Source organism: Hyla sarda, chromosome 2 (assembly GCF_029499605.1).
Source record: "Hyla sarda isolate aHylSar1 chromosome 2, aHylSar1.hap1, whole genome shotgun sequence".
Taxonomy (NCBI): domain Eukaryota; kingdom Metazoa; phylum Chordata; class Amphibia; order Anura; family Hylidae; genus Hyla; species Hyla sarda.
The window spans coordinates 58,488,785-58,507,074 of record NC_079190.1 but is presented as its reverse complement, the minus strand read 5'-3'; the positions used below and the strand labels follow the sequence as shown (position 1 = coordinate 58,507,074).

The 18,290-nt window shown below is 39.2% G+C and overlaps 1 protein-coding gene across 2 annotated transcripts in view; it reads right to left on the bottom strand.

Annotated features, from left to right (window-relative positions):
• The window catches only part of B3GLCT (beta 3-glucosyltransferase), a 540,453-nt gene that overhangs the window by 32,195 nt on the left and 489,968 nt on the right, over positions 1–18,290 (bottom strand). For both annotated transcript variants that reach the window (XM_056561870.1, XM_056561871.1), the window contains 2 exons: positions 6,153–6,222; positions 3,773–3,886 (listed from right to left, as the gene is read on the bottom strand). In XM_056561870.1, coding sequence (XP_056417845.1) covers positions 3,773–3,886; positions 6,153–6,222 — 184 coding nt within the window. The remainder of the gene's footprint in view (positions 1–3,772; positions 3,887–6,152; positions 6,223–18,290) is intronic.

Sequence of the window (18,290 nt, the reverse complement as noted above, 5' to 3'; positions counted from 1 at the left end):
ATGGAGATAAGTTTGCACTGTGCGTGATGACTCACGATACAGGGACTGGAGTATTGTGATATCACGGATCCGCCCCCTTGTGATGCCGCCACGCCCCCTCCCATAGGCTTGCATTAAGGGGCAGAGCGTGATGTTACGAGGGGGCAGGGCCGCAACGTCATGATACCCCGGCCCCTGTATCATGAATCATCGCGCACGGAGCAAACTTCGCTCCATGCAGTGATGACTCTGGGTGCTGTAAGAGATTTAGGGGGTCCCCAGCAATGGGACCCTCACATTCAGACATCTTATCCCTATCCTTTGGATACGGGATAAGATTTCTAGGGCAGAGTACCCCTTTAAGGCCACGGAGTCCACAAGATGGTATGGGAGGGCCTGTGCCACTAACAACTTGGCCAGGTAGGAGTTGAGGCGCACTACAACAGGGTGACTGGGAGAATACTGTTGCCTGAGGGCATGGATTCCCCAATGGATAACTGACAGGATTGATTAGAAGGAGGGCACGACACAGATGAGGCAAATCCCAAATTTGCTGCCTATGGAAGAGGCCTGGCTGCTAGACAGTTGGGTGTAGAGTTGAGCAAATTTTTGAAAATTTCTGGCATGGATTTTTCCAAGCTTTCCAAAAAGTATCCCTTTTCTAGTGGATGATGGGTTGTGTACATGTAGGCCTGCTGAAAGCAGGGTGATGGTGGATTGGTGTTACTAGTAGTAGCCAGCATACAGCAGACAGTGGTGAGGTAGAGTTATCTGTAGCCTGCAGAGAGCAGGCATTGGTGGAATAGGTATACTTCTACTCCAGCTTTGTGATACTTGAGGTGCAGATGAAGAGGCCTAATTCCTAAATTTGGACCCTGCATGTGCCTAATTTTTTCTCTGTAAATAGCTAGGTACATCAACACGTGACTGTGCCCCTGTTCTAGAATGTTTTTTTTTTCAAGGCTTTTTATTCCAAGGCTTTTTTTTTTCAAGCCTTCAGATCCAGGCCCGCTGACATCCTCCTCTTTAACCTCCTCTTCATCACCCCCACCACTCCTCTTAGTTAGCATTTCTGATGTGTCATCATGGCCTCCTTGCTCCCCCGCACGACATCCGCAAAGAGAGAGATGTAGAATCAGACCCTATAGGACGGACAATTCCTTTAGCAGACTTTTTTTTTTTAAGGATCACTTTATCTTTTTTGGGTGATTTTTAACCAACCCACTTGTCAACTTTAAGTTTCAATCCTTTGAACTGAATATCTTACAACATGTACGTAAAAGGCAAGTTTAATAAAACCAAAATTTAAAAAATACAGTTGCTTTAGAAGCCTAATGTGTCTGGAATGCACAGGCTTTTTAGTATAATGCGTGTTTGCATGTACAAAACTAGAAAGATTTAATGTGTGTTTGCAGAAAAATATGAAATTCAACAAAACTGTGTTAACAGGCCAGATATGTGAGAGGGGAACATGCTTTTGCATGCCAGAGATGACGGCACAATAAGTATTGATGGTGTTTGTGGAACAATATGAAATGCAACAGATTTGTTTGAACACTACAGGCTAGATATGTATCACTTCAAGTGTTTTGACTGGCAGAGATTACTGTACAATGCATACTGACTGTTTGCGGAAATATATGAAATGCATCAGAACTACAGGCTAGATACAGATCCCTGGCAACTGTAGCTGGTTGAGGTACACTATTCAATTCAGGTATTTGCAGGTATGAGTCTCGAAAAAGGTTTTGGATTTGTGGTAGCACAAGATGAGTCCTTCAGAGGTTGTGAGAAGCATGTCCCCTTATCTGCTGTATTAGGTTTCTTGTATGGGGAATGACTCCTGTTCACACACACACAAGGTCTCTCTTTCTAATCTGTATCAATCTATCTTTCTCTCTCTGTCTAATCTGTATCTCTATCTTTCTAAACACTAACTGTCCCTATGTCTGGTTATCTCCCTCTCTCTGTCTCCTCTCTCCAGAAGTTCCGAGCACTCTTAACATTGTGGGTGACATCAGTGCCTTTTGATCTGTGTCCCTGGCTGTGTCTTATTGGCCTTTGTGCTTGATTGACACAGTAAGCCGCAAATCACATGATAGACCTGGGTTATCATGTGATCTGCTGCTTTCCCTACTTCATCTGACCTCCCCCTGTCTGCCCTGCTTCTTCTGCCTGCCAAAAAAATGCTTTCTTGTTTTTCGTGCACGCCAAACTGGTAAAAACCTGAGTGTTTGCCGAGCCGGAAAATCCAAAAGTTCGGGTCAATTCCGGGTTTGCCGGATTTGGCTTGCTCATCTTTACTCAAGGCCTCCCTGTTATGTACCAGACTATAGAGCAGCAGCTACTCTGACTGATCTGGTGTTTTCATGCATCATATAAAATATCATTATAGTCTTACAGTATATATACAGTGGGGAAAAAAAAAGTATTTAGTCAGCCATCAATTGTGCAAGTTCTCCCACTTAAAAAGATGAGAGAGGCCGGTAATTTTCCTCATAGGTATACCTCAACTATGAGAGACATAATGAGAAAAAAAAATCATGAAATCACATTGTCTGATTTTTTAAGAATTTATATGCAAATTATGGTGGAAAATAAGTATTTGGTGACCTACAAACAAGATTTCTGGTTCTCACAGACCTGTAACTTCTTCTGTGGGAGCAATTATTAGAAAATGGAAGACATAAAAGACCACTGATAATCTCCCTCGATCTGGGGCTCCACGCAAGATCGCACCCAGTGGTGTTAAAATGATCACAAGAATGGTGAGCAAAAATCCTAGAACCACACGGGGAACCTAGTGAATGACCTGCAGAGAGCTGGGACCAAAGTAACAAAGGTTACCATAAGTAACACACTACGCTGCCAGGGACTCAATTCATCACGTGTCCCCCTGCTTAAGCCAGTACATGTCCGGGCCCATCTGAAGTTTGCTAGAGAGCATTTGGATGATCCAGAAGAGGATTGGGAGAATGTCAAAGTAGAACTTGTTGGTAAAAACTCAACTCATCGTATTTGGAGGAGAAAGAATGCTGAGTTGCATCCAAAGAACACCATACCTACTGTGAAGCATGGGGGTGGAAACATCATGCTTTGGGGCTGTTTTTCTGCTAAGGGACCAGGACGACTGATCCGAGTAAAGTAAAGAATGAATGGTGCCATGTATCGTGAGTTTTTGAGTGAAAGATGAAACGTGGCTGAAGATGAAAGATGAAACGTCATTGCCAACAAAGGGTATATAACAAAGTATTGAGATGAACTTTTGCTTATTTTCCACCATAATTTGCAAATAAATTCTTTAAAAATCAGACAGTGTGATTTAATGGATTTTTTTTTCTCATTATGTCTCTCATAGTTGAGACATACCTATGATGAAAATTACAGGCCTCTCATCTTTTTAAGTGGGAGAACTTGCACAATTGTTGGCTTACTAAAAACTTTTTCTTCCCACTGTAATTAGATAATGCTTCCCTGACAATAAAACCAAATTGCTGGGGAGGAGAGAAGATCCAAGGCTGTAAGCTGATCACTGTGCCACCTTCATTAATACTGTGCCACTCCCATTAATAACTATTTATCATATAAATGGTGATTAATATGATGTGGTGTGGATTTTCAGAGATATACAGTAATATAGAAACCCCAGATTTTGTAGCTAAGAAACAGATATTAACACTTGAAATCTCATGAAAACACTTTCTATAACAAAGAATAAATTTTTACACTTTTTCATGAAATGTAAGAATAATTTTTTCATACAGTATTGGGGAGTAAAGACATGCAATCTTACCTCTTTCAACATTTGGAATTCCTAAATCTATTGTAGGGATTGTGGGATCAGCGTAATCACTGTAATATTCAAGATGCACAGCATTCTTTTCCCAAGTCTGCTTGACAACAGGTACTACAAAAAAAGTTAACATTAGTAGTAAAACATTTTGTGCACAACTTTGAAAAACTCCTTCAAAACTAGAAGCAAAAAAATAAAAGCACAGGAGAACCCCCCCCCCCCCCCCCCAATTTAGCAATTAATTAAGCATTCTACCCACACAGTGATTTCATTTATTAGAAGAGTGAAATTATTAAGTAAAATTATTACCTAGTAAAGCATTGCTGTCATTTAATTAAACTTTTGACAAGTATATGCAACATGTCAAAAGTTCAAGATCAGTCAAGACAGATCTCAATTCAACTGACTGCAGATGGGCTCAATTAATGTCAATGGAGCTCATCGACCATAAGATGTGCTGATTCCAAGCCAGGGTGTGAGGCACACTGCTTATTGCTTTATTCAGCTGAATCTAACATTTTGGGGGAGTCTTAGCACCAAGATCCTCTCTCATTGATCTAAACTTTTGAAAAGGCTGTTCAACACCTTAAACGTTTATATAAATTACAGTAACAATTTAACAATAAAAAATACTTCTTGCTGTATACATACAAAAATATTAAAAACATATGGGCAATTTATTAACTTGATCACAGTATAGTAATCATCATGCTGCCTCCCTTCAACATATTTTATCATCATGCTTTTAGGTCCAAAATTCTGTCCTGTTGGATTCTATAATACAGCTAAAGTGTACTGCCGCCTTATCTTTCTGATGCAAAGTTTTTAAACACCCTCATAGATATAAGGTTAATTGATAAAATTCTGCCACCTCTAGAGGGAATATAGTAGCTTATTACAAGGAATCCTGCATAAAAATTCAGCATGAATTTATAGCCCATTCACTTCAATAGAATTCCTGCAGCGGAAATTCTGCAGCAGAGATTCTGTTGTGTGAATGGGACAGTGGGATCCCAGTAAAGTGTATTGGCTATAAATTCATGCAGAATTTTCATGCAGAAATTTTGATGTGTGAACTTAGCCTTATGGTGGTTGCCAGCAACCAGAAATACACCCATTTAAATATTCTCATAATAAAAAACCATAATAATTAAACTGCTAGAAATTTTTAAATATCAACAAATTCTGAGAAACATGAGTGTGTTGTTATACTAGTAAAAAGTTTTTCATATTTTTCTCAGACATGAATTCTTGTAACTCTGCACACAAAAAGTTTCAAAATATTACATAATATTATTTCATATTTTTCCAAGTACATGTGCTACTCTTATCTTTTGGACAGCCCACAGACAGTTAATCATTTGCACTTCCATGAACTGCAGCTCTTTTCCCCCCCAAACGTCTTATTTTGAAATCATTGCAATGCTGGTCAACAAAGTCATGAGGAATATTTACAAAAATGTACATAAATATCCATTGACCGGTGCGGCCATTACTTCCAAAGACAAATATCTTCAAATAAGGCCATCATTCAGTTTTTCCTAAAAAAAAAAAAAGACCTTCTACTATGTCTTAGGCCTCTTTCACATTGTCGTTCGCATCTGACCCATTAAGGGTCCGATTGGCTCTTTTTTATTTTTTATTTTTTTTGGAGCCGATCGGACCCTAAAATGGGTAGGATGCAAACAGCCAGTATCAGGTCTGTCGATGATACGGTAATTTTACAGGAATTTAGCAGAGGAAAAATAGCAGGTGCACTTCTGGCTGGATTGCTAAAGAGTCTGACGGCTATGTGAACGAGGCCTTATGAACATGGCAGCAAAGCAGCTGGGTGCAAAATTGTTTTGGTTACATTTAAGAGCAAATAGGGACAAATGCAGCAACTGCATTGCATATATAGCAGACTATATGGAGGATTATCATTATTTTTGTGGGAATGCTATGGCATTGGATACCAGAATTCTTTAGGACACCTATTTTACTCGGAAAGCAATGTAAGGGTATTCCACGGTTTCGAAAAATGTGCACCAACTAACAGAGCTGCTGCAGCAGGCATGGGCCAAGTAGAGTATGGAGAATGTTTGCGGGTGGGTCTCTTTCCAGACATCTGCAAGCCATGATCGCACATGAAAAAGCTGGACCAACCCATTACCCGAACACTCGAGCCAGAGTTCTTAATACAGTAATCATTCAATGTATATATATGACTGTGCAGCATTCTTGTTTGTACTATTATCTACACTTTCATTCTCACACTCATTTCTTCTAAAGATAAAGCAAAATACCTAAAGACAAGTTACATTTTTTTTTCTTTAGCAATGATAAAATGTTTTCTCTCAGTTTACCCAATATTGTACTATATCAGATAAAAAAAACATACTTCTATCTTTGTGAAATTTTTTGCATGTTTTCACAGCAACAAATATATCCTCTCTCTTCACCGGTTTGCCCTAAAAAGAAAAACAACAGGTTGACATAAAAATAAGGTCAATCTTAAGTAAATGACACAAAAGGTACTACAAAACTCCTGCTAATGTACTAGGCCTTGCAGGATTGTAACTAATGTTTACAACATTGTGCAACCCAATATGTGCGGAAGTGTAGTGTAAGGCTATATTCAAAATACGGTAGCTCTGGCTGAAAATATCTCGGCGATTCAGTGGACCATGAGGATATTGCTGTCCCCATAGATAGCAATGCACTCCACGCAAATTGCACTGAAAAAATGAACACGCTCATTCTTTCAGTGGATGAATTTCTGCAGCAGAAAGCTTGCTGCAGAAATTCCATCATGTGGCCATCATGTGGCCATTAGCCATGTGAAACATCATTTTTAGAAACTTATTAACATATTAAGTGTGTAAGTAAAAACATTTTTAGTAAGTATTAAAGGGTACTAAGGTGGAAAACTTTATTCATTTATTTTTTTTCAAATCAACTGGTGCCAGAAAGTGAAACAGATTTGTAGATTACTTCTAAAAAAAAAAAAAAATCTTAATTCTTCTAGTACTTATTAGCTGCTGAATACTACAGAGGAAATGCTTTTTTTTTTTTTTTTTTGGAACACAGAGCTCTCTGCTGACATCATGACCACAGTGCTCTCTGCTGACATCTCTGTCCATTTTAGGAACTGTCCAGAGCAGCATATGTTTGCTATGGGGATTTCCTTCTACACTGGACGATTCTTAAAATGGACAGATATGTCAGCAGAGAGCACTGTGGTCATGATGTCAGGAGAGAGCTCTGTGTTCCAAAAAGGAAATAATTTCCTCTGTAGTATTCAGCAGCTAATAAGTACTAGAAGGATTAAGATTTTTTTAATAGAAGTAATTTACACCTGTTGGCACCAGTTGCTTTAAGGTGTATTATTTATTTTAAATTTCATTCACCAGAATCCAGATATTTTTATTGACAGAAGGTGGCATTTTGAATTGTGAAGCGCAAAACATTTAAGTCTATGTATTGCCTACAGGTTGGGACAATTTTCTGGTTTTCTGCTGTGCTACAAGTTTTTAGAGGAGCTCTGCAACGTTCTTGCTTTTTATCTTATGTATATATTAAACAGGGTGGGCCATTTATATAGATACACCTTAATAAAATGGGAATGGTTGGTGATATTAACTTCCTGTTTGTGGAACATTAGTATATGTGAGGAGGGAAACTTTTTAAGATGGGTGGTGACCATGGCGGCCATTTTGAAGTTGGCCATTTTGAATCCAATTTTTGTTTTTTCAATAGGAAAAGGGTCATGTGACACATCAAACTTATTGGGAATTTCACAAGAAAAACAATCATGTGCTTGGTTTTAACGTAACTTCATTCGTTCATGAGTTATTTACAAGTTTCTGACCACTTATAAAATGTGTTCAATGTGCTGCCCATTGTGTTGGATTGTCAATGCAACCCTCTTCTCCCACTCTTCACACACTGATAGCACAGGAGAAATGCTAGCACAGGCTTCCAGTATCCATAGTTTCAGGTGCTGCACATCTCATATCTTCACAGCAGGTCAGATCGAGAAAGCCCGGTTGCGGGCGAAACGCGTCGGAGACTCATAGCAGGTGCAGGGTCCAGTCCGGTATCTATATGTCCTCTGCCTTCTATTTTATCTGTCACTTCTATTGTGCACTGTTGTTTTTGTACTTAACACATCACATGTTATGTTGCTTAATACCACTGCTTTCTTAGCACGTTGCACTTTGCTTAGTAATTCACTGAGTGATATTTCTCACTATGTAAGAAGTGTTTACAGTTTTTTAGCACTTGCACTTTATTCTTAGTTACTTTTGTACACTTAATTCTATCTCCTGTACGTACATATAGATATTATATATATATATATATATATATATATATATATATATATATATATACACACATTTTTTTATTCTACCTAACTGACTCAACTCTCCCTTTATATATACATTTTGTATCCTGCTTTTATTATCATCAATTATTACATGTTGTAAATTGAGATGAATTTTTATCAATTTATATCTATCGATTTATATTGACTGTGTATGAATTTTCTTTTCCCATTTTATATCATATATTTTTAATTTATGTCTTTGTATTTAATAAAATTTACATATGTTTTTACATTAATTATATTTCATCATAAGGTTTACGCTCTTTGTAGCGTATTGTAGGTTTACATATTTGGTCTTCTGTCTTTTTAGACCCCTTTTCTACTTATTTTGAGGAGCCATCTTTTGGACTCTTTTTTAGGTTGTAGGAAGTTAATATCACTGACCATTCCCATTTTATTAAGGTGTATCCATATAAATGGCCCCCCTGTAGATATTGGGACTTTTCAAGAGGAGATCAACCCTCTAGAAAAGTGTTTCTTAACATTTATAAACCATACTCAAACAAATCACATCCAAGTAGGCCAAGTTCTTTTATAATTTGTCTTGCTGAAATATATGGTTTAACAAGATGCTCAGATGTAATTTGCACTGGATGTCACTTTGAGATTTATATATATATATATATATATATATATATATATATGTACATATACCGTATATATATATAATATCTTCAGTCACTTTGTCACATTCCCTTTGCATGCACTTTATTAAGCAACTTATAGACTCACAGTTGTTAGTTGATCACTACATCTATGATTTCCAGTCTGGTAGGGCATAATATTGTTTACATCTACTAGGACAGGGTCACATTCCCAGGGGAGGGGGGTCATGGCCTCTCTCCGGGATTGTGCTGCATGTCACGGTTCGGCAGGCTGGAGGTGGATCCTCTGTGTCAGAGAGGGATTGGCGTGGACCGTGTCGGTGGACCGGTTCTAAGTAGCTACTGGTTTTCACCAGAGCCCGCCGCAAAGCGGGATGGTCTTGCAGCGGCAGTAGCAACCAGGTCGTATCCACCGGCAACGGCTCAACCTCTCTGACTGCTGAGATAGGCATGGTACAAGGGATAAGGCAAGAGCAAGGTCGGACGTAGCAGAAGGTCAGGGCAGGCAGCAAGGATCGTAGTCAGGGGCAACGGCAGGAGGTCTGGAACACAGGCTAGGAACACTCAAGGAAAGGCTTTCTCTGGCACAAGGGCAACAAGATCCGGCCAGGGAGTGCAGGGGAAGTGAGGTATAAATAGGGAGTGCACAGGTGGAAACTAATCAGGGAGATTGGGCCAGGCACCATCATTGGTGCACTGGCCCTTTAAATTGCAGAGACCCGGCGCGCGCGCTCGCCCTAAGGAGCGGGGCTGCGCGCACAGGGACAACACAGACGGGGAACGGTTCAGGTACGGGGACCGAGATGCGCATCGCGAGCGGGCGCGTCCCGCATCGCGAATCGCATCCCGGCTGGGAGCCATATCACAATGCACCCGGTCAGCAGGTCTGACCGGAGCGCTGCGAATAAAAGAACGCTGCGAGCGCTTCGGGGAGGAGCGGGGACCCGGAGCGCTCAGCGTAACACTGCAGCTCTTTTGTGGGCTTTTTAATTGATTTTATATGTCTGCATACTTATCTTGTGGTATGTCATGTTTATTATTTTTTTGTCTAATAAAAACTATTGATATTTTCTATACCATTGTGGTGTGCTCTACAATTCAGTGTTAGCTTGTTTCTTGTGCATGGTTATATATTTATTTCACTGTGAGTAGCACCCGTTTTTCTTTCATTAGATTACTGGGTTGAACCCCCTTTTTACGTAACACTGCTCTAGACATGGCATGTACCACCGAGATACACATAACACAGGTTAAAAAGGGTTATCCAGGATCTTTCTTGTAAAAACAGCATCACTCCTGTCCACAGGTTGTGTCTGGTTTTACAGCTCAGCTCTTTGAAGTGAATGGGACTGAGCTGCAGTCCTACATACAACCTGTGGACAGGAGTGGAGCTGTTTTTGCAAGAAAGATGCTGAATTTTTCTAATCCTGGAAAACTGCTTTAAGATCCTAGGCTCTAGAAGACCATTTACACTGCAGTTTTGTTTTAATAATATAATCTACTTCATACAATAAATGAGGAGTTCCACCGAACAGAGAATAAGTCAATACATAAGAATATTTTGTTTATATGTACCATCTAAGTAAGCATATAGTTTTCCTTTTCAGTAGTGTACATGAAAGTTATTCTCAGTGAATTGACATTTTTATGTTCCATTATAAAATGTTTTATACCATTCTTCCAAAAACATGCGAAATAAGAAACTTGCAAAGAAATCAACAAAGAGAAAAAAAGTTTTGTAAGACAAAAAAAAAAAAAGTTTGAGAGGAAACTGCTCATAATTAAAACCATTCTTGTTTTTTTTTTTTTTGCCTTTTTAAAGTTCTCTTACACGTTTAACATGTGAATGTGATGCGTCAGGAAGTTTTCTAGTTATTCCAGAACCAGAGCAATTTTTACAGTTCAACTTTTAAATAAACTGAAATAATAAAAATTTGGCGAATTTCTTTCGTCATTATTTGACACAGGAAAAAAACGTCTTTAATTTAATTTGTCAAAATAAGCCAAGAAACTTATGCAGATAATTTAAACTAACTAAGACTAATGAAATATTTCATCTGCCTCATTGTATTAAATAAAACATTCAGAAAAATGCACAAACTCAGGGCTAAAACATTTTTATTAGCAAAAACAAAAGAAAAACAAAATCTAAATTCTAATTAAAAAAAGGACAAAGAGCATTTGCCTTTCAGCCTCAGAGACACAAATCATAGTGGAATGACAATGGAAAGGAATAGCTTTCTTACTAAAACCACTAATTACAGCCGGCTTATGCCAAATCAAAACCATCTGCCAAGACATAAGCAATTTTTCATTTAATTAAAAGAGTGAAGATTTGACAGGTCATCAGACTGACTGGTGGAAAGGCTGGGTGACAATTATACATGCAGAAGGTTCAACCATCAAAAAACTACGACTTGCAAATGTAACTAGACACTGCAAAGATGCTATTGGGTTGGAAATAGAGAAACATTTCTGGTACAGATTTGTAATGCAAATTTGTACATACATTTTGGGCATGGCAGCTCAGCTCCGTTCTCTTTAATGAGTTGAGCAGCCATACACAATCACATGAGTATAACCTAAAAGGACCACATTGTTTTGCTGTCCCTTATCTCTGCGATCAGCACAAGGGAAAAGTTGGGACCCCCACTGATTACACATGGATAGCCTATAATATAAATCTTAAAAGCTGTAAACTTTCAAGAAAGCAGAGAATTTTGACTTTGACTAAAAGAAATATTTTTGTCTTTTGACAATCAGTTTAGTACAGTAAAACTAATATGTTATCTTTATTGTACAGATCCGAACAATTACAGCACCACCAAATTCATATTTTTGTCATGTTTTACTGCTTTTAAAAAATGTAAACAATTATTATTTTACTTTTCCATCTACAGAGCTGTATGATTGCTTATTTTTTGAACCGTAACCTGTACTTTTTTATCAGTAACATTTTGGTGTCGACAAGTCTTTTTGATCGATTTGACCCTCAAGGAGTTTCTACCAAAAAACTACTCTATGCAGATAACATTCTCCTATTCCTAAACAACCCTCAAATAGTAGTGTGAAATATCATCAGTGGTATAGAGCCACTTGGCAGTATATTCCGGTTGGATATTCACTTGTTTACATTGTTTCTTGTTACTCTGTATGTTGACCTGGCCTGGCCAATTGGGGGACTTAAAATCTTGGATAAAAATTACAATTTTAAGTAATTAGGGGTAAAAATATATTCCTGTTCCAGTGACTATGTTAACCTCAACTTGGTAACAGCTATTGTTAACAGCCAGAGCAGGACTGAAATATGGCATGTACTTCCAATCTTAATGGCATATCGCATCACTCTAACAAAAATAGTGATTCTTTCCCAAATTCTCTACTTTATAAATGAGACCCTGATCTTACATACTTACATAAATAATAAATGGTATAAAAGACTGGATACATTTTTTTTAATGAATGAATTTGGGGGAGAAAACAAGCTTGAGTGTCTTTGCTTGCCCAGAAGGCCTCTCAGTGTCTAACTTCAGGGCTTATTATTTAGCGGCACAAATGTGGTTTATTCTGGGTCGCTGTGAGACCTGTTTAAATTAGTTTTTAAATAGGAGTTTTGGGCTAAACTAAGGTAGCTTTTTGAAATTGCTTTAAAAAAAAGTTTTTACAAAAGAAAAAAAAAGCAAATATGCAAACACGACTTAAGAAAGCTTGGAGAAAATGCAAATAGCTTTTCTTACTAAAGGGTAATAGCTGGCATTAATAATTATGTAGGTGTAAGTGAAGCTTTTTTTTTCCACCTTTTTTTTAAATGTTTGTAATGTGTGGGAGCACTCAATTTATTAAATGGTTACAGGGCATTTGATAAATGTTGTGAAGGTACACATTTTCAGAAATGTTACTCTTTCTATACAATAAAAAGTTAAGATAAGTCTTGGCTGGTCTATTTTTGCGACTTATGGGTGTTTTTTGTGCCAAATTTTTGAAAAGTCTCAGTTGATAAGGTTACTCTTATGCAGTGGTAATGAATTTAACAGCTGGTCTGTACGCAAGTGTAAGCCCAAAGGTCCCAAAAAAAAAAGCCAGAGGTGTAGCGCTGCAACAATTCAACACACAAAAAAAGCTTGAAACACAATGATAAATGCCCCCCAATATTCCATGTTAACTATTGTGGGATCACTTACACATTGTAGGTTTTTAAAAAGTAAAAACTTTTCCTTTTGGTGAAAAAAGGGATAACTAAAGTGGACCATTGTTTTTTTTTTTATAAAGGTCATATGAAAAGTTTGGTTACTGGCAGATCCTTTTCTGAAGTCAGAAAACAAACATGTTTTCTCTGTAAATTTTCACATTATAATTAGAGGAACATCTCTGGGTTTACAGAACTCTATAATTTCTTTATATGGACTCAGGGTTTTTCCATTTTTGCACTTTAGTTTTTTCCTCCTTACCTTTAAAAAAAATCATAATTCTTTCAATTTTGCATCTAAAAATCCATATGATGGCTTATTTTTTGCACCATCAATTCTACTTTGTATTGACATCAGTCATTTTACCCAAAAATCTATGTGAAATGGAAAAAAATCATTGTGCAACAAAATTGAAAAAAAAAACCACAATTTGTTTTTACTTTTGGGGGCTTCCGTTCCTACACAGTACATTTTCCGGTACAAATTACACCATCTCTTTATTCTATAGGTCCATATGATTAAAATGATATCCTACTTATATAGGTTTGATTTTGCAGTACTTCTGGAAAAAAATCACAACTACATGCACGAAAATTAATACATTTAAAATTGTCATCTTCTGACCCCTATAACTAGAGATGAGCGAAACGAAGTTGACGAATCCAAATTCCTTACAAATTTCATGAAAAATTGGATTTGCAACAAATGCGAATATCGCCGCAATTCTATCGTCATCCCTTCATTAAACCTCATTTAGTGAGGTCAAGGCCCCAGGGCATCTAACATGGCGGAACCACATGTGAGGACATGGGGCAAGGAACTCTGAGAAGGCAGGTAGGCGGGATGACCATGAATAACATGCAGGATGCAGCATATCAGCAGCCAGTCACCCCTGTGATGTCACAGCCCTATATAACCGGCAGCCATATTGCGGCTGGTCACTTCATTCATTACACTGCAGAGAGATAGGACGGACAGCCTGTGTGTGTGTGTTACACAGTAAAGCATTTACCAGTAGCGTTTCACCTGCTTGTCACATCAGTGTTTGGTGAACAGAGAGCAGTGATTTTTTTCATCTGAAAATGATTTTTACTGCAGCCATTAACCTCCCAGTCACTTTCTACAGTATTTTATTACAGAGAGAGGCAGAGAGATGTGTGTTGCTTCATACATTTTAACAAGCTGCCTCAACTTCATAAACCTTAGCAGAGGAGGCAGGAAAAAAATTTCAGTGCAATTATGTGTCTTTGTTCCACAACAAATCATCTGCTGGTTATACTAGTCTGTAGACGGTATAATACCCAGCAGTCCCTTCCTAATAGTCTTTGACAGAGTACAATTGTGGGTTTAGTGCATAGCTTTTGTGTGCTCCAGCACTGTTGTGTACTACTGGTGTTGTGCAAAAATATGTTTTTTTAAGCGTACAGTAGCGCATTTTTCTTCCCTCATAAGTGCATACCACATACCTACATCGTAGCAGTGTACAATTTTTTTTTATCTGTTAATCTGTCAAGGGCATAGATACTGTGAAAGGCCAGCCAAAAGTACTCACTGGATGGTGTTGTACTTAAATACTTTTTTAAACATACTGTAGCACATTTTTCTGTCCTCATAACTGCATACCACATACGTACATCAAGGTAGTGTACTATTTTGTACGTGTTAATCTGTCAAGGGCCTAGATACTGTGAAATGACAGCCAAAAGTAATCAGCTGGTGTTTTACGCCAATACGTTTTTTTAAAACGTATTGGCGTAATAAGTGCATACCACAAACGTACATCTCAGTAGTGTACTATTTTGTACCTGTTAATCTGTCAAGGGCCTAGATACTGTGAGTGTCCAGGCATAAGTAATCACCGGCTGGTGTTTTACTCCAATAGTTTTTTTTTAAGCGTACTGTAGCACATTTTTATGCCCGCATAAATGCATTCCACATTTCTACATCTAAGTAGTGTACTATTTTTTACCTGTTAATCTGTAAAGGGCCTAGACACTGTGAAAGGACAGCCAAAAGTACACACCTGCTGCTGTTCTAGACAGATACTGTTTCAAGCATAGTGTAGTGCATTGTACTCCCCTCATATACACACTAAGTATGTCAGGCAGAGAAGTGCAAGGACATGCAGTGGCCGAGGCCTAAATTCATCAGGCAGAGGTTGCAGAAGACTAGGGGCGAATAGCAGCAGGAGTCACAGCGAGAGCCCTGAGTTCCCAGTATCAGCTAGCAGTCATCCATCCTCTTTCAGGTCTGAATCGGGGGGGGGGGGGGGGGGGGGCTGCGCTCACCTTCCACTGCCATGGCTGCGGAGGGATGGGGTAGCAGCTGATGAGTACCTTTCTTCATAGTGAAGCAACTCATCAGCAGCAGGTAGACCTGGAGCAGGACCTGAACCAGCAGGTGGTGGCATACCTTGACATGCCCATGCCAACAACCATTGAAGATCCGCTGGACTTCTGGGCAGCCAAACTTGATTTCTGGACGCAACTAGCAGAGTTTGCCCTGGATAGCTGTCCTGCTCGGCCAGTAGTGCGCCATCAGAGCGGGTGTTTAGTGCGGCGGGGGCCATAGTAACCCAAGGAGAACGCAGAGAGACTGACCTTTGAGAAGATTAATCAGGCATGGATCAGCCAGGATTTCCACCCACCAATGCCTGATACATCAGAGTAGATTGACCATGGTGCCACCCCAACACTTCCCAAATATGGATAGTGCCAAACTGATTTAAGGTGCTGCTCCCCAGATACAAACATTCCTCCTCATCAGACCTTTTTTTACCCACCTTCATCAATGGGTACTGGTAATACTACCCACCGCACCACTCCCTCATAGGCTCACTTTCAGGACTCCTGATGCTGCTGCCACCTCCAGGCTGAGCCATTCAGACACTATATGGTCTCTTCATGCTGCAACATACTACAGGCTATGCCATTCAGCCACTATATGGTTTCCTCATGCTTTGACCACCTCCAGGCTATGCCATTCGGCCACTATATGGTCTCCTCATGCTTCAGCAACCTCCAGGCTGTGTCATTCAGACACTACATGGTCTCCTCATGCTTCAGCCAACTCCAGGCTGTGCCATTCAGCCACTGTATGGTCTCCTTATGCTTCAGCCAACTCCAGGCTGTGCAATTCAGCCACTATATGGTCTCCTCATGCTTCAGCCAACTCCAGGCTGTGCCATTCAGCCACTATATGGTCTCCTCGTGGATCAGCCAACTCCAGGCTGTGTCATTCAGACACTATATGGTCTCCTCATGCTGCCACAAACTCCAGGCTATGCCATTCAGCCACTATATGGTCTTCTCATGCTTGGGCCACCTCCAGGCTGTGTCATTCACACACTATATGGTCTCCTCATGCTTCAGCCATCTCCAGTCTGTGCCGTTCAGTCACTATATGGTATCCTCATGCTTCAGCCAACTCCAGGCTGTGCCATTCAGCCACTATATGTTCTACTTATGCTGCCGACAACTCCAGGCTGTGCCATTCCGACACTATATGGTCTCCTCATGCTTCCACAAACTCCAGGCTGCGCCATTCAGATACAATATGGTCTCCTCATGCTTCACCACCTCCAGGCTGTGCCATTCAGCCACTATATAGTCTCCTCATGCTTCAGCCACCTCCAGGCTGTGCCAATCAGCCACTATATGGTCTCCTCATGCTGCCACAAACTCAGGGTGGTCATTCAGCCACTATATGGTCACCTCACATTGATGTCACATCCAGGCTCTGTCATTGTGCCGCCATGTGACATGTAACTCCTTGTTTGATTTGGTCCTTTGTAACCACATGCCAGGGCCCGGGACATTAAAACTTGGGAGTGTAATCTTACATTTCAAAATCTTCTATTTCAATTTTAAGATTTATCCTTTAATCTTAGGGATTGTGAAGCTCTATTGTCTACTCATGCTGCCACCAGGTCCAGGCTATGCCATTCAGCTACTATATGGTTTACTGATGCTGCTGGGCCTGGGACATTACCTAAAAATATTTTATGGTAGCACTAGCTACCATAAATCTTCAATTTCAATTTAAAAATTCATCTTTTAATCTTAGGGATTGTGAAGCCCTAGTGTCTACTCATGCTGCCGCCAGCTCCAGGCTGTGTCATTGTGCCACCATATGGTCTCCTTATGCTGTTGGCACCTAAATTTTAACTTTAAAATTTTTAATATATCTAAAATCTTCAATTTAAAATTTCAAAAATATCTTTAATCTTCTCTATTGTGAGGCCACTATATGGTCTCCTTGTGCTGCCGCCAATTCCAGGCGGTGTCATTCTGACAGATTATGGTCTCGCCATGTGACTCCTTGTTAGATTGGGTTTTGTGGTCATACAGTATTAGTTCAAAGTAAACACCGGGAAATTAAATTTGGAAATCTAATATATATTTTAAAATTAGTAAAAATCGATGTAATCTTTTCAAGACTGAGGCTCTATGGTCTACGTCATATTACCTGTGGAATTATCACAAGAATCCAATGGAACAGCTTGGAGCGACAACATTGAACCATAACTGATTAAATTAAACATTTGCAGTTTCATTGTCAGGGGGGTGCTGAGAGGCAGGGGCTGCAACAGGTGGTATCTCACCTGTTGGAGGACCGCCAGTTCGATGCTCACCAGAATAGGTACTCAAAAACTGTAAGTAAATTCAAATGAAATTTAATTAAAAAAAAAAATTACATGAAAAATCTCTTTATTCTCTTCAATTTTGACACCATATGGTCTCCCTGCTGCCACATCAACACTCTGCAGCAGTGATTCTAATAGCAATGCTATGTCATACTGAATAACAGTATTATTTCACATACACAGTACACTCCCTATGCGTGTTAAAACAAGGCAAGTGCTCTACACCCCTATTGAGGCTCTCTGTAGGCCAGAAATAGCTGTTTTTAATAGCGATTCGCCTCAAATAAATTTGGTCTGAAACTATTTTTTTCTGAAAATTCAGCGAATAGGCAGATTCGAATTTTTCAAAAGTTCGCTCATCTTTACCTATAACTTTTTTTTTATTTTTCACGTACGGGGCGGTATGAGGGCTCATGATCTTTTTTTATATTGATCAGACTTTTTGGTCGCTTTTTATTCATTTTCACCATAAATACACTATTTTGGACTTTGGAATTTTTTTGCGCATACTCCATTGACCGTGTGGTTTAATTAACAATATATTTTTATAATTCAGACATTTCCGCACGCGGCGATACTACATATGTTTATTTGTATTTATACTTTTTTTTTTTATGGGAAAAGGGGGTGATTCAAACTTATATTAGGGAAGGGGTTAAATGATTTTACTAACTTTTTTTTTTCCACTTTTTTTTTGCAATGTCATAGCCTC